The sequence below is a fragment of the Muntiacus reevesi genome, chromosome 3, assembly GCF_963930625.1.
Source record: "Muntiacus reevesi chromosome 3, mMunRee1.1, whole genome shotgun sequence".
NCBI classification, from domain to species: Eukaryota; Metazoa; Chordata; class Mammalia; order Artiodactyla; family Cervidae; genus Muntiacus; species Muntiacus reevesi.
Window position 1 is genome coordinate 187,797,718 of NC_089251.1, and position 22,783 is coordinate 187,820,500.

At 37.6% G+C, this 22,783-nt stretch overlaps 2 protein-coding genes across 2 annotated transcripts; both read right to left on the reverse strand.

Annotated features, from left to right (window-relative positions):
- Positions 1–1,582: 1,582 nt before the first annotated feature.
- LOC136164177 (trace amine-associated receptor 7a-like) lies at positions 1,583–5,622 on the reverse strand. The gene is made up of 4 exons (XM_065928962.1): positions 4,595–5,622; positions 3,760–3,861; positions 2,390–2,411; positions 1,583–1,783 (listed from the first exon to the last, which is right to left on the reverse strand). The coding sequence occupies exons 1-4, from the start codon at positions 5,620–5,622 to the stop codon at positions 1,583–1,585; spliced, it is 1,353 nt and encodes a 450-aa protein (XP_065785034.1).
- An 11,758-nt stretch (positions 5,623–17,380) lies between these two features.
- On the reverse strand, positions 17,381–18,412 carry LOC136164178 (trace amine-associated receptor 7a-like). The gene has a single exon (XM_065928963.1). The coding sequence runs from the start codon at positions 18,410–18,412 to the stop codon at positions 17,381–17,383; it is 1,032 nt and encodes a 343-aa protein (XP_065785035.1).
- Positions 18,413–22,783: the final 4,371 nt, after the last annotated feature.

Below are 22,783 nucleotides of genomic sequence, written 5' to 3' on the forward strand. Positions count from 1 at the left end.
AGAGACACTTCAGTAGGAGAAAATGTATGAGCTGTAAGTCATGCAAGATATCTGTAAATTCAAATGCATTCCACAGTCATTCATGCATATGATATTTATATTTGTTTATTTGTTTATTCCCAAGTCATGTCCGACTCTTCATGACCCCAGGAACTGCAGCACGCCAGACTTCTTTGTCCCTCATTATTTCCCAGAGTTTGCTCAAGTTCATGTCCAGTGAATTGGTGATACCATTCAACCATCTCATCTTCTGTCACCCTCTTCTCCTTTTGCCTCAAATCAGAAGTAATAAACAATGAATAATTATATATAGTATACAATTCTATATACTATAATATACAATATAGTGGCTCAGATGGTAAAGAATCTACCTTCAATGCAGGAGACCCAGGTTCAATCCTTGGGTCAAGAATATCCCCTGGAGATGGAAACGGCTACCCACCCCTGTATTCTTGCCTGGAGAATTGCATGGGCAGAGGAGCCTGGTGGGTTACAGTCCTTGGGGCCGCAAAGAGTCAGACACAACTGAGCGACTAACATTTTCACTTTTCACAGCATAACAAATGTTTTATTATATTAAATTATAAGTCATATTACACATGATTATACAACAAATTTGTAAATAAAACTTACATTAGTATAAAATAGAGCAAGATCTAGATGGTCATGGATCATCAGAACCAGGCAAGCCACATCTAGGGGAGTAGAGATGAGGCAATTCTTAGAAAGGAGATCTTGTGCCAAGACTAGGGCCAGGAGGGGATGAAGGTAGATTTGTTGGCTTCCCAGCAAGGTCCAATCCAGCCAGACACCTGCTGGAGGGGGGCCAAGCCCCCTTCTGTGAGTTCACGAGACTCTGGCTATCTTGCTCAAGTCACTTAAGTTGTGACCTGCATCTAGAAAGGGATGGTTCAAACCAAACTTCAGTCAGCAGGTGCCATGAATAAATAAACTGTTCTCAATTCACACAGTGAAATGCTACCCCACTATCACAAAGAAAAAAGACTAAAATACTGATTCTTGCTTTGACATGGATTATTCTCCAAATTACTATGCAGAGTGAAATAATTCAGACAAAAATGAGTATATAGGTATAGCTGTATTTAAATAAAATGCTAGAAGTACCAACTAGGATAGCGTGACGTAAAGCGGATCAGCGGCTGCCTGGGGGTGCAGGAGGGTCGAGTGTGTAGGGGGGAGCAGGAAGGACATTGCAAACGACATGAAGGAACTTTGAGGAGATATGTATGTTCAGTCTTGATCTTGGTGGTGATTTTATAGGTGTCTACAAATGTCAAAGCTTATCAAGTTGTATAGGGTACATATGTTCAATTTAGAGTTCATTATGAAAAATATGAAATTATGAGCTTCTCTATTAAAAAATGTTAAATATGGGGAGTTGCCTGGTGGTCCAGTGGTTAGGACTCAATGCTTTCACTTCCATGGCCTGGGTTCAAAACCTGATGGGCTGTCAGGGAATGTTTGACGGGAGGATTCCTACGTGCTGTTTCTCATAAATCTCTGTTCCTCATCAGCTTCTGCCAGAAGCGAGTAGACCTGCCCGCAGCTCTCAGGACTGAGGTCATTGTGTGAGCCACGCTTGGGTCTCCTTTAGTGAAACATTCTCTTTACGACAAATTGCTGAGTCTCGCCCCCTTTCTTGAGATGTGGATTGTCCCCTGACCTTGTGACCATTATTATCCTTTTCTCCCTCGGTAAGGGTTACTGTACATTTGGTTTTCTGATCTTTATCATTGTCGTAAGAAACTTCTTGTACCACAGCCTATATATATTCACAGAAAAATCATTAAAGCACTTTTGCTCCATCAGAGCTTAGGTCCCTGTGTCTGTCTTTCTTTCTTTCTCTCTCTCTCTCTCTCTGTCTCTATCTCTCCCTCCCTCTAGCTCTCTCTTTCACTTTCTTATCGTCAACTCCAGACCGCCAGGTCCAGGTCCATTAAAGGACCCCAACAATGGGCTAACTGAGATTTCTGTAAGCCATGCGGTGCAGCCAAGAAAAACTTTAAATTACTTAAGTAATTATTTTAAAGGGATGGTTCAGAATAGGTCATCTCAAAGTCACCTTCAGTTTTATTATTTTGTACATTTATCACAGTAGACTAACAACTGAATGGCCAAGAAACTGTGACCATCTTGATTTTCTTGGTGTGCGAAGTTTTCTGTCTCTGATTTCATCTCCAAATGTCTGACAGAGAGGGATGCTCTTTCCAGAGGTACATCCCAATAACCACAAAATAAGTGTGAAGTGTCTGTAATTTGGATATCACAATAACCATTATGATGCATAAAGAATTATTTCTTTTATATACTCGTGCACATAAATGAGCAGAAGCTTGTGTTTTTAGAAAGAAAGTTATGAAATATTTACCAAAATGAAATGATATGTTGATCTGGGAAAGAAAGGAGTAAAATTAAATCATTAGTTAAAAACATGTGAAAAGTGACTTAAAAAACGGAAAGACAAGTGTAAAATTATTAAACTAGATATTAGAAGCGCTTATTTGAATCCAGAAGCTTTAAGATATTCAGCAGATTTTGTAAGCACTTTGTAGCTTTTTCTATTTTCAAAATGATTGGTATGATTTCTCTATAGCCTGTGGCACAGGATTAGAGAAAGTTACTACATTGAAAGCATTAAATCAAAATAAATTGATGATTTTCAGTGTCAGAAGAGTTGTGTATAAACTAATACTAAGCAGTCTAGGGTGCCTTTAAATTATCTGTATCATCTTTAATCATAAAATGAAGATGAGGGAGTTACACTCAAGCATAATATATTCAGAAAAATTTCACTGTCTCAGGAAAGGATTACCAGTTTAAAGCATTTGTTTAATAATAGAAATGATGTGCTAATATATTTCTGATTTATATCAAGCAAGAAATTAAAGAAAACTAACAAGAATTTTTTTTCATTTATTTTTATTAGTTGGAGGCTAATTACTTTACAATATTGTAGTGGGTTTTGTCATATATTGACATGAATCAGCCATGGATTTACATGTATTCCCCATCCCGATCCCCCCTCCCACCTCCCTACACAAAAATATTTTGATATGTATTCACTCTTGCCCCAAAGACATGATTCTCTGATTTTTAAATTTTGGTGACTGATTACAACAAACCAAAAGTTAGAAGAGAATCAAGCAATTAACTCAGTGCATGGGACACACAGCACCCTCCAATCTTAGGACCAAGAACAAGTCTTCATGTCTGAAAAGCTGGTGAATGTCATACAAAGTGAATAGCTTAACTTATCCAATGTGAATTGCTTAAATTAATTCAGTTTCAAATCTGTGGGTCACACAAAACGTGTTTACCAGCCTCTCTATCATCATTTATCTCCTTCATTTCACTTTTCTATTCTTTTGGGTGTTTTTTAATTTGGACATTTCATGTGAATCATTGAAAGCCCTTATAAATAATTTTGGTACATTTGATTACTATACTTTAATAAAATGAATATTTAAAAAATAATATTTTTGGTACAATGTAAAAGTGAACAAATATTAAATTAATTTAAGATAAAGTACAGTCATGAGTGACAGTCTTAAAACCCATGTTCTAAACATATGTTAACTGGTAACATTTCTGAACCAAAATGAAATTGTAGGAGTAGACTTAATCAGTATAAAGAAGCTTACTGAATAATCAAATACTGTTAATGACACCAATCACCTTTCCCATAGTAAATAATTAAATGGATGTTATAGTCACTCTTTATTTCTGGGTTGATTTTACTGACTCTGAGATCGTGCTTCTGGACCACAAATCTGAACCTCTGACAGTGCGGAGTCACTACTTTGCCCTCCCTGAGCCAGGATGTCTCTGAGTACTCCCCAGCTGCATGTACATTTTAAAGGAAAAGTATCTCAACCACAAAAATACAAAGAGAAGTAGTAACCAAGGACTGAACTATTATAAAGCAATGAAAGGGAGGATTTAGAATAATAAAAACATAGGTTTTTTTTCTATACTTTTTTTTCGGCTTCTCTGATAGCTCAGTTAGTAAAGAATCTTCAATGCAGGAGACCCTGGTTCGATTCCTGGGTCGGGAAAAAGGGATAGGCTACCCACTCTAGTATTCTTGGGCTTCCCTTGTGGCTCAGGTGGTAAAGAATCTGCCTGCAATGCGGGGGACCTGGGTTCAATCCCTGGGTTGGGAAGATCCTCTGGAGAAGGGAAAGGCTACCCACTCAAGTAGTTTGACCTGGAGAATTCCATGGACAGTATAGTCCTTGGGGTGGCAAAAAGTCAGAAACAACTGAGTGACTTTACTTTCTTTGTACATTCTTTTACCTTTTCTTAAGAATGCTACAAAGGAGAGGTTATTAACTAGAGTCATAAAGTGAAGCTCAGAGAGTGGAAGCAGCCCAAGATCATGCTGTTTCCTTTACACACAGGATTTTATGTTATATTTACCAAAAATGATGAAACTGAATTTAAGTGTTTGGGTCAAATTTGAAGCATAATTTATTTTACATTAGAAGATTTTAATCACATATGACTAAATTTTTTTCCCAGCTTTGTTCACTGTGAATCTATTATCAATTCTCCATCTAAAATGTAGACTTACCCAGAAAATAAATTTATTGTCGAGGAATTCTCTCTCAAGACTTTGCCAGTGACAATGAGTTTGATGGCTTTTCGAAACCAAGGATAAAAGAAAGCATAAATCAAGGGGTTCATAGCTGAGTTATAATAAGCAATCCAAATCAATATTTCAAAAACATACGTGGGAGTGATGAAACCTAGGAAAGAATCAATGATGGAGTCCAGGAAGTAAGGCAGCCAGGAGATCAGAAATGCTAGCACTGCGACGCCCAGCGTTCTTGCAGCCTTTCTCTCCCTCTTGGCCACTCTGTCTTGGTAGCTGTCTGAGCATTGCTCAGTCTTATTGCTCAGACTCTCAATTTTTCTAGCCTGCTGTTTAGCAATGAGGAAAATCTTGACATAAACAGCTATCATGACAAGGGTGGGGATGAAAAATAAAAGGAAATTCACCAATACCCAACTCTGATTCACTGCAATTTGACAGCCTCCCACACAGGTGAGAGCACTTACTAGATCCTCCAGGCCAACTGCATTTGCTCCTGTGCCAAGAAGGGAAAAAGTGTAAATAATGGGAAAGAGCCAGGAGAAGGCAATACACATGCCAGAGACAGACACAGTGACCCTGGCTGGATAGACCAGGGGGTCAGAGACGGCAATGTACCTGTCCAGGGAGATAAAGCACAAGTGGTAGATGGAAGCGTAACAGAATGACACGTCAAAACAGGAATGAAATTGACAGTAGCTTTCCCCAAAGTACCAGCAGCTCTCCACGGACCTCACTGTGCTGAAGGGCATCACAGTCACTCCCACCAAGAAGTCCGCACAGGCCAGGGAGGCGATCAAGAAGTTGGTAGGAGAATGCAGCTGCTTGAAGTGGAGAATGGAAATCATTACCAAGAGGTTTCCAATTACAGCCAGCACAGCTCCAAAGCCAAACACCGTGTAGAGGATGAGGCGGGGACCTGGCGAGTAGGGGGTTTTCACACAGGATCCGTTCAGGTGCTCGTAGCAGAGCGGCACGGCTGCAATGCTGGGTGAGCTGCTGCTCATGATGCTGCTGTCCGTAACTCGTGACATCTGCAGAAGTTCTGCCCCTTTTCAATCAAATAAAATAGAGCAGTTTTCTATTTCCTGGTGGGAGAGAAAAGATAGCTCTGAACTGATTATTTTTGTTTTAATTACCAAACATTATTATAGCATGACCTGTCATGTATTTATGTTAGTTTTAATCTCTGAACATATTAAATAACTGTATACTGAATTTGATTTTAATTTTTGAATATAAAGTATTATTTTTATACTAAAATGTACTATGAAACAATTTTCTAAATTGAATACTAATTTAACTTCAAATAAATCAGTTGCAAATTTTCTTTTCCCACCAAAGATGTCTCGTCTTATAATCTATCAACAATCTTTTATTACCTGGCTGATGTTTGGGGGGATGTTCCTCTTTGTCAAAGTTAGCATGGTGCATATTGATTTCTTAGTCACTCATTACATTTTAGGGAAGCCCATATGATGCCAGTGGTAAAACTCCTGCCTGCCAATGCAGGAGATGCAAAAGGTACAGGTTACCTTTTACTACCCACCTCCAAGCTATTTAAAAAGTTAATGCCAAACCCCCCAAGGAAGCACAGCCAAATCCCACATAAAAAACCATCCACAGCGGAGTCCCTATGGTGCAAGCTGTGAAGAAGAAGAAACTTACACTTAATAAACTCCAATTAAAATTTATTGTTTGATGTAGAGTAGCATGGATACAAAACCCAAGGAAAAAAGAATGAACACTCTCACTCATAACGAAGCAGAAATCCTAAACAAAATAAAATTAACAGCATATAAAGAGATGATACATCTTAATTTGAGTCTATGCCAAGAATGGAAATTTGCTTTAACAATTAAAAATCTATTACCATAATTCACCATATTAGCAGACTAAAATTCTAAGATCATCCAATGAAATACAAAATTCCAATTGATGTATTTCAAAATTTATTCATTGCTAAAAGGAAAAATTCTTAGCTAACTAAAAATACAAGATTTTATGTATCTGAAGAGGTCTACACAAAAAGGACCTATTGCACAGGATATACTGAAGAGAGATATTTAAGAAAATTCTCTTTAGGATGAATAAAAAGCCAGAGACACTTTAGTAGGAGAAAATTTATGAGTTGTAAGTCATGCAAGATATCTGTAAATTCAAATGCATTCCAGTCATTCATGCATATGACATTTATATTTATTTATTGTATAGATCTTTTCAAGGAAATGAGAGTTATCAAAGCAGTAGTTCATGCAAAGATGGACACAATAAAGGACAGAAATGATAAGGACCTAATAGAAGCAGAAGAGATTAAGAAGAGCTGGCAAGAATAACACAGAAGAATTGTACAAAAAAGATCTTAGAGACTCAGATAACCATGATGTTGTGGTCATTCCCCTAGAGTCAGACATCTTGGAGTGTGAAGTCAGGTGGGCCTTAGGAAGCATTACTATGAACAAAGGGGATAGAATTACAGCTGAGCTATTGCATATCTTAAAAGATGATGCTGTGAAAGTGCTGCACTCAATAGGCCAGGAAATTTGGGAAACTCAACAGTGGCCACAGGACTGGAGAAGGTCAGTTTTCATTCCAGTCCCAAAGAAGGACAATGCCAAAGAAGGTTCAAACTACTGCACAACTGTGCTTATTTCACATGCTAGTAAGGGAATGCTCAAAGCTCTCCAAGCTAGGCTTCAACGGGGAATTGAGAACTTCCAGAGGTACAAGCGGGATTAAGAAAAGGCAGAGGAACCAGAGATCAAATTGCCATCATCCGTTGGATTGCAGAAAGAGCAAAAGAATGCTTCATTGACTATGCTAAAGCATTTGACTGTGTGGGTCACAACAAAATGTGGGTAATTGTTCAAGAGATGGAAATACCAGACTACCTTACCTGCCTCCAGAGAAGCCCTGTATGGGAAGCCCTTCAAGAAGCAACAATTAAAACTAGACTTGAAACAATGGACTGGTTCTAAACTGGAAAAGCAGTACATTAAGGCTGTATATTGTCACCCTGCTTACTTAACCTCTATGCAGAGTACATCATGCAAAATGCTGGGCTGGATGAAGCACAAGCTGGAATCAAGATTGCCAGGAGAAATATCAATAATCTCAGATATGCATATGACACCACCCTAGGGGGAAGAAAGTGAAGAGGAGGTAAAAAGTGAAAGAGGAGAGTGAAAAAGCTGGCTTAAAACTCAACATTCAAAAACTAAGTTCATGGCCTCTGGTCTCATCACTTCATGGCAAATAGAGGGTAAAAATGGAAATGGTGACAGACTTGATTTTCTTGGGCTTCAAAATCACTATGGATGGTGTCTGCAGCCATGAAATTAAAAGATGCTTATTCCTGGGAAGAAAAGCTATTACAAATTAGCATAATAAAAGCAGAGACATCACTTTGCCAACAAAGGTCCATATAGTCAAAGCTATGGTTTTTCCAGTAGTCATGTACGGATGTGAGAGTTGGACCATAAAGAAGGCTGAGCCTGAAGAATTTATGTTTTCAAATTGTGGTGCTGGAGAAGACTCTTGAGAATCCCATAGACAGCAAGGAGATCAAACCAGTCAATCCTAAAGGAAATCAACCCTGAATATTCATTGAAAGGACTAATGCTAAAGCTCCAGTACTTTGGCCTCCTGATGCAAAGAGCTGACTCATCAGAAAGACCCTGATGCTGGGAAAGATTGAGGGCAGGAGGAGAAGGGGGCGATAGAGGGAGATGGTTAGATAACACCACCAACTCAGTGGACATGAGTTTGAGCAAACTCAGGGAGACAGTGAGGGACAGGGAAGCCTGGTGCACTGCTCTCCATGGGGGTCACAAAGAGTTGGACATGACTTAGCAGCTGAACCACAATAGCAATAAAACAATGTTTATAAAATGTGATACTATTGGACCATTTTGTCTTTTACTGAACTCCAAAGAGATTGCTTCTAAAATTTCATCTCTCAGTGTGTGCTGAATTTCAGTGATAGATAGATTTTTATCATATTAAAGATGGAAACAATGAGCAATCAAAACTTTGAATAGAACTCAAGCAAGATCAAAGAGCTTCATCCTCATACTTAGTATTAACATGATCTGGCGTCTTTGTTATTTTTCTCTTGAGTAATAATATTATAGATTAATTCCTACCTACTAATGAGTTTTCCTGGAATCATTTTGCCAACTCTAATTCAGTCATCTAAGGCTAAGGAGGTTGTAATATGGTACCAACAAAAGCATTACATGCTTGTGTAATTAGAAAGCCATGATCAGCCAACCTGGGGTAGTCATATTTAGGAAAGACTATCCTGAAGTGATCTTCCCTGTAACTCCGATGGAAAAGAATCTGCCTACAATGCAGAAGACCTGGGTTCGATCACCAGGTCAGGAAGATGCTCTGGAGAAGGGAATGGCAATCCACTCCAGTGTTCTTGCCTTGAGAATCCCATGGACAGAGGAGCCTGGCAGGCTACAGTTTATGGGGTTGCAACGAGTCAGACACAACTGAGCGACTAACACTGCTACTGCTCTCCTGAAGTGAATGAAAGAATCTGCTCTCTTGTTTTCTTTTTCTTTTGTTGAGTTCCACATACTCACTACATGCTCAAAAGAAATTTCATATTCAGAATTGTACTAGAGATTTTGGTATCATTCATAACAATAGAATATTTTTCCTACCCATAGGAAATATTTTAAAAATCTTTATTTTTCCTTTGGCCTGACTATTTACAATTTAATTTAGTAACAGTGTAATTCTGTGTGACATTTATTGAATGGAACTATTATCTGACTCACTTAATTTTGCCTGTGTTCTCTGTGCTCTAAAAATAGGAAGCATGTCCTTTTTTAAAATCTGCTGCAGTTAATCTGATGTATTGAGGATACTAAGTGATAACATGAAAATGTACTTATTTTTATGATGCTATTGGTCTACTTGTTGTCTTCCTCTTTTTCCAAGCCCAGTCTTCCATTTATGGAAATTAATCCTACAGTCCTAAACTAATGTACCCTTCTATTTGCCCACACAAGTCCACACATGCTTGGGGATTCCTCAAAAGTCCTTTCTACTGAAAAATAAGGTTGCTTTAACAACTTTTAAACCCACAGGCCGTGGGACCATATGTGGGTGAGAAGACAATGTTACAGGAATGACCAAATACCATGTGCCAGTCTTGTGATGGCAACTCATCCTCTGCTCATGGGAGTTAGATCTGTGATACTTTTCTGAGTCTCAAAAAAATATGTTTCAAAATGAATTGTCCATACTACCCACAAAATTATTTTCCTTGAGGAAAATACTAGATAAAATACATTTTTTTAATCCTTAGCTATCCTTACACAGGTACTTACTTGTGTATAATTAAGGTTCAGTATTTGTTTGAAAACAATGAAAAGACTCAATGAAAACCAATGAGAAAAAATTACTTCAAATGAATGACAAGACAGAAAAATCCAAAAGAAAAGGACCTACATACCACTACTTGTACTACAATGGTTTCATTATACAAAATACACTGGACTTCCAAAATGGCTCAGCAGATAAAGAATCTGCCTGCAATATAGGAGATACAGGAGACATGGGTCAGAGATTTATACATTGTTTATGCTTTTTCTAATATTGGGTTTTTTTGCAGCAAAAGCAAAGAATTTTTAATCCTAAAACATCCTGGAGAAGTAAATACAGACTACACTTAGGTGAGGAAACTGCTGAGAAAAAAATGAGAATGTGAATTACACATTAGTTTCAAGTGAGAGAAATTGATGCAGAAATGGTCCCTGCTAGTGACAATAGATAATTTTTTCACATGCAGATTTTATATTAGCTAATAATCATTATACCAGGGGTTTTTTTTGGTAAATTTTTTCCACAATTTTCTACTTCTTCATAATATCTGTAACTAATACCTGAGTAGAATCACTGTTTCCACAATACCACAAGTGAACATTCTAAGATTCTTCCCAGCCGTTAAGCAGGAGAGGCTTACCTCCTGCTCCTAAAGCTCCAGGAAGATACAGAGGAGGTAGAGTCACAGGAGAGCAGTAAATAAACAGACCCTGAGATAATGTCTTCAAGCCTGGACAGTCTGATATGGGCTGAATCAGGACCCCTCACCCCCAGTTCATATGTTGAAGTCCTAACTCTCAGTATTTTGCAATTTTTGGAGACAAGATCTTTAAAAAGTCAATTAAGCTAAAATGAGTTTTTAATCCTACATGACTGGTATTCTTAGAAAAGTAGATTAGGACACAGACTCTCATGTAGCAAGGACCATGAGACGACCCAGAGCGAAGTCAGCCATCTGCAATCCAAGGAGAGGTCCTCTGAGCAAACGAACTCTTGCTGACACTTTGATCTTGGAATTCTAACCTCTACATTTCTAAGGGGGAGAAATAATTTCTGTTGATTGAGCCACCCCACCTGTGATACTTTGCTATGACAGCCCTAGAAAATGAAATAATGTTGCAAAAGACTGAGAAAGAAGAACCATTGAAAGATAAATGAAAGTTAAACCTAAATGAGAAAATGATTACAGATTTGAGAATGAAAAATGAGATTCAGGATTCATAGAAATGGGAAGAAACAAGTACATATAGTAAGGGTGTGTACAAAGCATCAAGACAGATGACACAAATAAACCACTTTATCATTTATTACTTTGTTAAGTCACTTCAGTCGTGTCCAACTCTTTCTGAGCCGGTGGACTGTAGCCCCCCAGGCGCCTCTGTCCATGGGATTCTCCAGGCAAGAATACTGGAGTGGGCTGCCAGGCCCTCCTCAAGGCCATGCCTTTATTACTTAGTGCAATAAATATCTTTATTATATGATGAAAACACCTGTCTGTGACTTTGCTCCTGGCTAATTTGAAAAATACAATATCTAATGTCTGCTGTGAAAAGAGAAGAGTCATCCTGCATTCTTCTACGCTTTCTTTTTTGCTACCTTGAAAACTCACTAGAGGAACCTAGGTTACTTGTTACTCTCATGTTTGTTGTTCGTCAGTTAAGGACAACTAGCCTTGTTGAGGCAAAAATTGGAGACTCTTCCTAAACCCTCCAAAATTCCTTCAGTACCTGACTCTTCCTTTTACGCGCATACATCTTGAGAAAGTGATCTGCCTCAAATGAAGATCAGATTAGACAGCAATCATATTTCTCAGAGGCAGTAATCAGATTTCTCATTCTATCCTTCTAATACCAAGGACAGAATTTGGAGGCCAGTTTTGGTTATCTTGCATTATCCAAAATTTTAGGTCCCTATTTGCAGATTTTGAAACTCTCAGGCATTCTTAAAATAAAAATCCATTCAATAAACTCTCTCCCCGGTGACTGATAATGTGAGACTTTCCTCCTTAAAACAAAACAGGAGAAAGGTGCATTAAAGTTGCGATTTTTCCAGCACCCAGACTCAGAAGCTTGTTAATGGGAGGGGTGAGAGTGAAATGCTTTGTACTCTTGTCTCTTTGGATTAGAGGCTGGATGTAACCAAATACAAAGCAGGGTAGAAGTGTTGAACTATGAATCAACAGCAATTGGCATTGATAACACACAATAAGTACACACACATTAATTATAATTTAATGCATTTTTACAAGTGAGTGTGAAACTGAATCACACTTGGTTCTTTATGAATCAAATTATGAACTTGATTCTTTATATAATCTATTTGTGTTTAATGGGTATTTCTCAGAAATATATGTTATCCTCTTGTGGAATAAATTGAATGAAACAAGAAATGATATATTATTGTATTTTCTCCAACCACAGACTCCCAATGTCCTCTATATATCTTTCTTCCTCAGCTCTCATTAGATCTCAGAGCTGCCTAGTCATTGTGTGTGATAATAACTCAGTTTTGATGACTCCATGTTTAAACAAAACCTAAATATTCCTGTTTGTATAACCTGAATATAATAACTTGAATACCCCTGTCTTCCCTGCGCCCAGGCTAGCCAGGTCTGAATTTAAACATTTCATTGTTTTCACAAAGGAATGGTTTAACTTGCACATGCCCTCTGTAGATAAGCCCTGTTCACTGATCACGGTGTTTACTTCCTCCTAAAATTCCATTGAAATGCCCCTGAAATATTTCTGAAAGATAAAAATTCACTGGAGCAAACTAATGGAAAAAACAGGTTAGAGAAAATACAATCCACACTATACACAATAAAAGTTTACCATTAAGGTGGAAAAAAATGTTCTTTCTAATAAAGCATGGCAGAGATTCTTAATCCCAGAAAAAGCAAAAGAAGAATGAGGACAAGGGAACTTTCCAGGTGGTCCCGTGGGTAAGTGTCTGCCTTGCAACGTAGGGGACATGAATTTGATCCCTGGTCAGGAAACTGAGATCCCACGTGCTACACAGCAGTTAAGCCAGCACGCCCTAATGACCAACCCCGTGTGCTCTGGATTCTGTGCACTGCAATAAAAGATCCCACGTGATGGAATAAAGATCCTGCCTCAGCTAAGGCTGGATGCAGCCAAGGAAACAAAATGTATTTTTTTTTAAATGAATGAGAACAAGAAAATCATAAAACAATGCTTGAGACAGTTTATTCTGAGCGAAAGGGTCTAAACTTGAAATGCAAGTGCCTATCAAGTTTAAAGAAGGAAAACAGAATAAATACAGGCACTAAATATGGACAAGTCTAAAGAGAAATTCTTAAAAGTTCCTGAGAACAGAGACCAGAGGGAACAGGTTTATGAAAGTGATGTGAATATCATACTGGGATCAAAATTCTCATCAGTACACTAGGTCCAAGAAAGCAAGGGAGTCATGTTTTTTAAGTTATCAGAGAATTTACTTTTGAAATCATCATTCTAGTTAAAATTAAAATAATGATTGAAGTCCTATAAAATTCTTTAAAGCTAGTTTGGAATTAAGAACATTAATTCTAATTGCATGTATATATAGTATGCATTTCTATGTACTATACAATATATCAATATATTATAACAAATATTAAACTGAATTATATATATATAATAATATAATTATACTGCATTAGATTATTAAACTGGATTATAATTAATACAATATATGCTTGTATATTTCAAATATGTAATTTGCGTAAGTATAAAACAGAGCTACAAATAGATGGTCATGGATCATTAGAAGCAGACAAGCCACAAATAAGCAAGCAGAGGTGGGGCAGTTCTTAGCAAGAAGAGGTTGTGCCAAGACCCAAGGAAGGAGCAGATGGAAGTGGATCACTGGCTGTTCCAGCAGGACCAGATCCAGTCAGACATTCCCTGGGTGGCGGCTAGCCCCACTCTGTGAGTTCATGAGACTCTGGGTATCTGGCCTTGCTCAGGTCACTTAAACTTCAGCCTGCATTTAAAAACTGATGGTCCAAACCCAAACTCAATCAACAAATAGGAAGAATAAACAAATTGTGGCCAACCCACACAGTGCAACACTACTCAGTCAGTCTCAAAGTCACAAAGAAAAAGGAACTAGATACTGATTCATGCTTTGACAAGGCTTATTCTCCAAATTACTAAACACACTGAAATAATTCAGACAAAAATAAGTGTGTATAATGTATGCTTGCATTTATATAAAATGCTAGAAAGTTCAAACTAGTGTAGAGTGACATGAAATTCAGCAGTGGCTACCTGGGACAGAAGGGGGCTAAGTTTGTAGGGATGAATAAGAAAGACATTACTAAAGATGTGAAGATACTTTTGGAGTAATAAATAAGCTTAGTCTTGATTTTGGTGATGAATTTGCAGGTGTCTACAAATGTCAAAACATCAAATTGTATATCATTTGTATGTGTAGTTTATGTCTATTATGCATATGGCTGTTATGAAAATATTAAAATTTGAGTTTCTCTGTTAAAAAGTAAAAGGTAATGGTTCAGAAAAGATCATCTCAAAGTTACCTTCAGTTTTAGTGTTTTGCACATTTGTCACCGAGGGTCAATGATTGGATGGTCAAGAAAATCTGGCTAATGTGATATTCTTGGTCTGGGAATTTTTCTGGCCTTGAATTGATCTACCAAAATCTGACAGAGAGGGATGCTCTTTCCAGGGGATGATCCCAAGAACCACAAAATAAGTGTGTGTAGAGTCTGCAATTTTGATATTACTATAAGCACTATGATACATAAGAAATTTATGTGGTTGTGGATGGCAGATATTCTTTCCTTCTTGAGTTCCCTCAAGGTTACCAGCTCGCTCTCCGTGGTGGCTGCAATTGCTGATGATCGTAACCTCCACTGTTAACTGATATGGCAGAAAATATTCCATTTCTTGCTTTTAATAATTTTATTTCAGTGGGTAGGCCACATCAGGGGAGGAGGAGTTACTACTTACTTCACTTTCTGACTCCTTGGACATGAACACTGACCCCTATTGTTTAACAAATATGCCACTTTGGGCATGAGACTCATCTCTCTTTGCCTCAGGTCCCACATTTGTGACCTAGAAGTAATAATAATTTAATACAGTCATAATATTTCCTCTCACAGAGTGTTGTTGCAAAGATGGAATAGGGTAGGTAAGACGGTCCCAAGCAAAGGATGAGTCTGTAACAAAGCATTCTTAGGTTTGCATACCAGAAGCACTCAGTAAATGTTCGCTGAGGCAAAGGCAAGTGGACAGTCCCACATGAGTACAGTAATTCATGGAAAAGAGAAATGAGGCCTAGAGTGTGCTCTCTCATAAAGAAAGTTCAGAAATATTCTAAAAAATAGACTAATATGTAGTTCTAGGAAACAAAGTGGTAAAATTAAAGATTTGTCTAGCATATGTAAAAGCATATGTAAAAGAAAAAGGAAAAACAAGTGCAAATGTATTAAACTAGATGTTAGAAGCACTTATTTGAATCCATAAGCTTTATGGTATTCAACAGACTTTTAAACACTTTGATTTTAGCTTTTTCATTTTTAGAATCAGGAAGTATAACTCTTATAGCTGTGGCACAGAATTAGGGAAAGTTACTCCATTGAAAGCACTAAGTCAAAATAAATTGATGATTTTCAGTGTCGGAACTGAAGAACTGTGGGTAAACTAAATACTAAGCAGTTTAAAGTACCTTTAAATCATCTTTAATCACCAATTGAAGATGAGAGAATCTCAATCAAGTATAGTATAATGTAATCAGAAATAATTCAGTTTCTCAGGAAAGGTTTATTGATTTAAAGCATATGTCTAATAATAGAAATGATGTGCTAATATATGACTAAGGTATATCAAACAAGAAAGTAGAAAAAAAATCAGAATATATTGATGTGAATCCACTCCTGCTCAGGAGATATGATGCTCTAATTTTTAGATCTTGATGTCTAATTACGACAAAAGTAAAAATGTTTTGCTGTTGTTTTAATTGCTAAATCAAGTCTGACTCTTTTTTTTACTCCATTGTACTGTAACTCACCAGGCTCCTCTGTCCATGGGATTTCCCAGGCAAGACTACTGGAGTGGGTTACCATTTCCATCTTCAGGGGAACTTTCCAACCCATGGATTGAACCCACGTCCCCTGCGTTGGCAGGCAGATCCTTTACCACTGAGCCACCAGGGAAAGTTAGAATAGAAGCAAGCAATTTATGTAAAATAATTTTTTAATTTATTTTTAAAAACCCAGATGTATAGCATCCTCCAATCTTTGTAGCAAAAACAAGGCTTCATTTCTCGAAAGCTGGCTGGCTTTTATCCAATGTGAGTTGCTTAACATATTCAGTTTCAAATTTGTGAGTCATGTAAAATGTATTTATCAACCTCTGTCTGTCATCCTTTTATGCCTTTCACTTCAGTGTTCTATTTTTTTGAATACATTTTTAATCTGGGCTTTTTTGTGTATCATTGAAAACCCTTATAAATAATTTCTCGAACAATGCAAAAGTGAACAAAATTGTAAGTTAATTTAATTAAAGTACAATAATGAGTGACAATCTTAAAAACTCATGCATAGTCTAAACATATGTTAACTAGTAAAATTTCTAAACTCAAGTGAAATTTTATGAGCAGAGGATCACCAGGAAGAAGCCCACTCAACAAACGAATGCTAATTGTGACATCAATTATCTTTCCCATGGTGAATAATTCAGCTGATACATGTGTGGGTGTGAGTACCTCAGTCGTGTCCAACTCTTTGCGACCCCACGGATTGTAGCCCACCAGGCTTCTCTGTCCATGAAATTCTCCAGGCAAGAATGTTGGGAGTGCCCTTCTCCTATGTATATATATATATATATATATATATATATATATATATATATATATATATATATAATATCAGTCAATAAATCTATCTCTGAATTGATCGTACCTGACACTGAGATCATATTTCTGACCTCATAAATCTGACCACCAGACAGGGCAGACTTACCACCTTGCTCTCCTTAACCAGGACCTCTCTAAGTATTCCACAGCTGCATTTACATTGTAATAGAAAAGATTACAAAGGAATAAAGAGAAGCTATAACCAGGGATTAAGCTATTATAAAATGATAAAAGAAGATTTTGAATAAAAAATATACTCTATCCTTCCCCATATATTCTTTTACATTTTCTCAAGAATGCTGCAAGGAAGGGATTAATGACTAGACTGTACAGTGAAGTTCAGAGACAAGTAGCAGCCCGAGATCAAAGGTAAAATGCCACGTTTCTGGCTCCAAGGTCATGCTGTTTCCACAACAACCAGGTTTTTATGTTATATTGACCAAAGAAAGATGAAACTGAATTTAAATCTTCAGGTTTACGTTTTCTACCCAATGGTGTGTTCACTGTGAATCTATATTCAATTCCTCCGTCTAAAATGTAGACTTACCCAGAAAATAAATTTACTGTTGAGGAATTCTCTCTCAAGACTTTGCCTGTAACGATGAGTTTGATGGCTTTTCGAAACCAAGGATAAAAGAAAGCATAAATCAAGGGGTTCATAGCTGAGTTATAATAAGCAATCCAAACCAGTATTTCATAAATATACGTGGGAGTGATGAAACCTAGGAAGGCATCAATGATGGAGTCCAGGAAGTAAGGCAGCCAGGAGATCAGAAACGCTAGCACTGCGACGCCCAGCGTTCTTGCAGCCTTTCTCTCCCTCTTGGCCACTCTGTCTTGGTAGCTGTCTGAGCATTGCTCAGTCTTATTGCTCAGACTCTCAATTTTTCTAGCCTGCTGTTTAGCAATGAGGAAAATCTTGACATAAACAGCTATCATCACAAGGGTGGGGATGAAAAATAAAAGGAAATTCACCAATACCCAACTCTGATTCACTGCAATTTGACAGCCTCCCACACAGGTGAGAGCACTCACTAGATCCTCCAGGCCAACTGCATTTGCTCCTGTGCCAAGAAGGGAAAAAGAAAAAATAATCGAAAAGAGCCAGGAGAAGGCGATACACATGCCAGAGACAGACACAGTGACCCTGGCTGGATAGACCAGGGGGTCAGAGACGGCAATGTACCTGTCCAGGGAGATAAAGCACAAGTGGTAGATGGAAGCGTAACAGAATGAGCCTTCAAAACACGAGTGGAGTTGACAGTAATGCTCCCCAAAGTACCAGCAGCTCTCCACGGACCTCACTGTGCTGAAGGGCATCACAGTCACTCCCACCAAGAAGTCCGCACAGGCCAGGGAGGCGATCAAGAAGTTGGTAGGAGAATGCAGCTGCTTGAAGTGGAGAATTGCAATCATCACCAGAAGGTTTCCAAATACAGCCAGCACAGCTCCAAAGATGAACACCGTGTAGAGGATGAGGCGGGGACCTGGCGAGTAGGGGGTTTTCACACAGGATCCGTTCAGGTGCTCATAGCAGAGCGGCTCAGCCACAGCAGAAGGAGACGCTCTGCTCATGATTCTCTAATTTGATACCTGGAAACCTGTCACCCTCTGTGGCCCAGGATGGCATTCCTGATTTTGAAATGTCCTTAAAGAAAAGATAAATACAATGTCAGTAGTTGCCAGTGCATTCTGTCTTTGCTTCCTTGTAAGTGCAAATCTTTACTTACATGTTTAGAAGGTGATTCATATCCTCATCTTGTAAAATGATTCACCTCTAAATGTACAAGCAGTTAATTTTCATTGTTACATAAAATGCTGTTTACTTAAATTAAAAAAAAAACTTCCTGCATTACTTAGGTCTTCATTTCAGAGGAGAGTTTGTCTTCAAGAAGCTATTACATGAGGCATGTCCGAATGCCACGTTTTATTAGCACTATTACCCTAATTTAACAGAGCAATGATAATGCCCCAAACACTCTCTCCTCTCAGGAACATAGTGCCATAATTTCAATCCCCAAAGCTCTTAAGACGGAATCCCCACAAGTGCAAGGTGTTTAGAAAGAATTAAATAACATTTTTATGTTTATGCTAAACTAAGTTTATGTCCTATAATTTCCTGATGTCATTTGACCTTTGCATGAAACATAACTACCTATCCTTTAAAACCTTTGAGCAGAAATTGAAAGCCATATTATTTGTTGTCATTAGTTATTGCCTTTTCATTTTTGTTAGAATCATTTGTTTACAATTTATGTGTTGAATGTCACGAGAACTCTTTCAAATAAGTCCTTTCTCTCTTCCAGTGTCAGTTTGTGTTAAAGAAAAAAATTACATAGAATCATATATTAAACAGTTGAATGCTTCAGGTTTAACTTTAATAACTCTGATTTGGAAAAGTGGAGGAGTAGAGGGCAAAGTCTTTGCCTCATGAAACAACCAAGGAAGTGCAAATACAAATAAAACATTGTTCCTGCTGACATTTTTCTTGTTGTAATGGGAACGGTGTGGAAGATATTTTAAAAAATTAATTGCTGAAAGAACTTCGGAATGGGAGCATTCCTATATTATACTCCAGATTTTACCACTGACACATTTCCATTTCCCCTTAGTGTTCTAGAATAGATGAGCTGATGTTTCAAAAAATGTTTTCTGATGAGTGTCTGTGTGGTGTGCTCAGCGCTCAGTCATGTTCAGCTCTTTGCGATCCCACGGACTGGAGTCTACCAGGCTCCTCTGTCCACGACATTTCACAGGCAGTAATACTGGAGTGGATTGCTATTTCCTACTCCAGGGGATTTTCCCAACCCAGGGATCAAACCCATGTCTCTTGCCTATCCTGCATTGACAGGCAGATTCTTCACCACCTGGGAAGCCCTCAATGACTTCTACCTATGTTGAAAAATCAGCTTTTTAATATTGAGGCACAAAATAAATTTGAAAAGTTTACATTTTTAGTGTGTACAGACTGACGACATGATAAATGTATCCACTCTTGTATTCACCACCACAACCAAGAAAGGAAGCAACACCCTGTATGTCTCCTCAGTCCCTTTTATACTTAATCTCAACCCACATTTCCCTTCTCCTATCCTGGAGAACCACTGGTCTCCCTTCTATGGCCAGGGATTAATTTCTGCGGCCTGAAAACCTTGTGTCAAAGAGTCACACGGTTTGTCTTCTTCTGTGTCTGGCTTATTTTATTCAGCTCAGCGTCTGTGAGTTTCACCCATGTCTGAGAACATTTGCAGCTCATTTCTCGTTATTGCTAAATGGAATTCCATTGTCTGAATTCAATTGCCTTCCAGTTATTTTATCCATATACGAGTTGATAAATATTTAGACTGTTCATCTTGGGGCTGTCATATTGGGAAGTGTATGTTTAACTCCATAAGGAAGTACACATTTTCTAAGGTAGTTGGACCATTTTATGCTCTCACCAGCAAGCTATGAGTGTTTCAGTTTGCGCCAAATCTTTCTTTCCTCCTGGTGGACTGCTATCACCTTATAGGATTTGTTAATAAATTAGAGCTTATCCATTATACTTTATGTTACTTCTCTATGTGAGAGGCTAACATGTGGACAAGTAATGACAGCTCAATGTGGTGATGGCTCCAATAAGCAGAGTGCAGTGGGGGTCACCACAATGAAGCAAGGGAACTGTATCCACAGGTAATTTTACCAAGAAGGTAACTTTATTTATTTTTTAAGAAGGTAACTTTAAATATACGTCGAGAGGATCGAGAAGATATGTAAGGTAAAGACAGACAGGGGTTTCCCAGGCAGAGACAGGTGTGCGTTGAGGCTGGGAGATGTGGGCTGGTCGCATCCGCAGGGCTGAGAGCATCCGCACGGCTGAGAGCGGCGGTGGCGCAGGCGCAGTGTGGGGGCGGCGTGCGCTCCAGGAGCCCTGCGCAAACCTGTCCTCACCCCCTCGTTTTGCCGGGCTGTTTGGATTTCTGCAGAGGTCAGAGGGCAGGAGGGGCGAGGACATGTCACCCGTGGTGACAGATACAAATCTTCACTCCACCTGCTCAGGGATGCTAGATAGGATTTATTTTTCTGCAATACTCTTAAATCTACTTAGAGCCTCACGTTGCACCAGGTACAAGAAAAACATCTCAATAAACATAGGGGTCTGCTCCTTTATCCCCAGAGTGGCGTCCATGTTCAGAGAGCTCCGGCTCACAGTATCTGCGGGTGTTCTTTGAGGTCTGTCTGCTGAGGAATGCGTTTTCCTACCTCTAGGGCTCCTTCCAGCCACGCTGGGAGGTTATGTCGTCTACTCAACACATCCACTGTGCACGTTTATCACTTTTCAAAAATGACCTAAAGAGTAGAAATAAAGCACAAGTGGAACGTGGAAACATAACTCTTGGTAGCTTCCATCGCTCTTGAGTATAGCACATAATTAATATAGAGAAGAGTCGGAGCATTAAAGATACACTGAAAGAAACCATTAAAAATACTTTAAAAATATTAAGATATAAATCCTGAGATACTTAAATCTCTTTAAGATGCAGTTTCTAAAATATACCAATGTACTTACAATTTAGTTTCGTTAGATAAGGCAAAAATATACCAAAGATATATGCTCAAATGTTAGTCCACCAAAATAAAACAAGCAATCACACAGATAAAACTAACTTCAATGCTTAGATAAAAATAGAGATGTTCATTGTTAACATCAATTTTAATATATTTATTTTATCACAAACATTAACATTTTAAAGATAAATTGCAAAGTAAATCCCCCCTTACACAGACACTATTATACACAAAGTTACATTTTGTCAAAGTGTAATATGGGGGCTTATTATATGTTGCTTTATAATTTAGGTCAGATTTTTTGCTTTTGTTTTCTTTTGATTTTAGTCAAAAAAGTATATTGAGATTTTCTTTCCTTGTCAGTTGCTATTTTTAATGGTCACTTGTGCTTTTTAATGGTTCCATAACATCTCATTTCAAAGGTAGAGCATAATTTATTTAATTTACACCATATGAATCCTAGTTTATTGTAATTAATAATTGAGAGATATACAATGAATGTCCTTGTTACATTTCCCTTGCCTGACTCTCTTCATATGCTTGCTTGCCAGAAACAGAACTACAGAGTCATGTGATATGTGTGATTTGAAATTTTACATAAATATCTTAATTCCCCTCTAAGAGAAAATGCTAAACTATGTTTTTCCTAGTTGTTTATGAAAGCGCTCAACTTTCAGCAGAGTACTCAACTTCTCACACTCTAATCTGATATTAATGATCTGATATCAAATATGAGATACAAAACTATAATATTTCAATTAATTTTAAAATTATGTGTACATTTGACATTTTAATGTATTTATTAACCATACCTCTATAAAATTTCCTGTTTCTGTTTAGTGGGATATTCAACTCCATCTTAATGTTTTGTAAATTCTTTTTATATTTTTGAATCTACTCATTCTTCATCCTGTTTGCTCCCAATAGCTTTTCCAAGTTTGTTTGTTTTTCTTTAACATGCCTTTCTTTCACTTTGAAGTTGAAAAATTTAAATTTAGTGCATGAATCTATATGGATATTCTGTCATGATTCCACCAATAAATTATAAAAACTATATTTTCTTCTAGTTTTTTAATATCTGGAATAAATCAGTTTTGATTTTGTAAAATACATGAAGTAAGATCATTAAGTTTTTCAAAAAGTTTTATACCACATTAACATTTCTAAATTATCCATTTTTCAATAACATAAATAATAGTGTTATTTTTATCATGAATAGCTATAAATTCCAAATAGTACTAATATGGGGAAAAATAAAAGACAATTGCCCTCCATCATGAGCTGGAAAGTAAAAGCAACAAACTTCATGAAATGAGAAAACTGTTACATAAAAGAAACTTCTACTGCAGTAAACATATCGCTCATAGTTATTCCTACCTTTACAAAATATCTCCTAAA

Coding starts and splice junctions, on each gene's coding strand:
- LOC136164177 (XM_065928962.1), bottom strand. CDS start 5,622: ATGAGCAGCAGCTCACCCAGCATTGCAGCCGTGCCGCTCTGCTACGAG. Junction 3,862..4,594: donor ACAATAAATTTATTTTCTGG/GTAAGTCTACAT, acceptor ATGTACATGCAG/CTGGGGAGTACTCAGAGACA. Junction 1,784..2,389: donor CAACATATCATTTCATTTTG/GTAAATATTTCA, acceptor GAATATATATAG/GCTGTGGTACAAGAAGTTTC.
- LOC136164178 (XM_065928963.1), bottom strand. CDS start 18,412: ATGAGCAGAGCGTCTCCTTCTGCTGTGGCTGAGCCGCTCTGCTATGAG.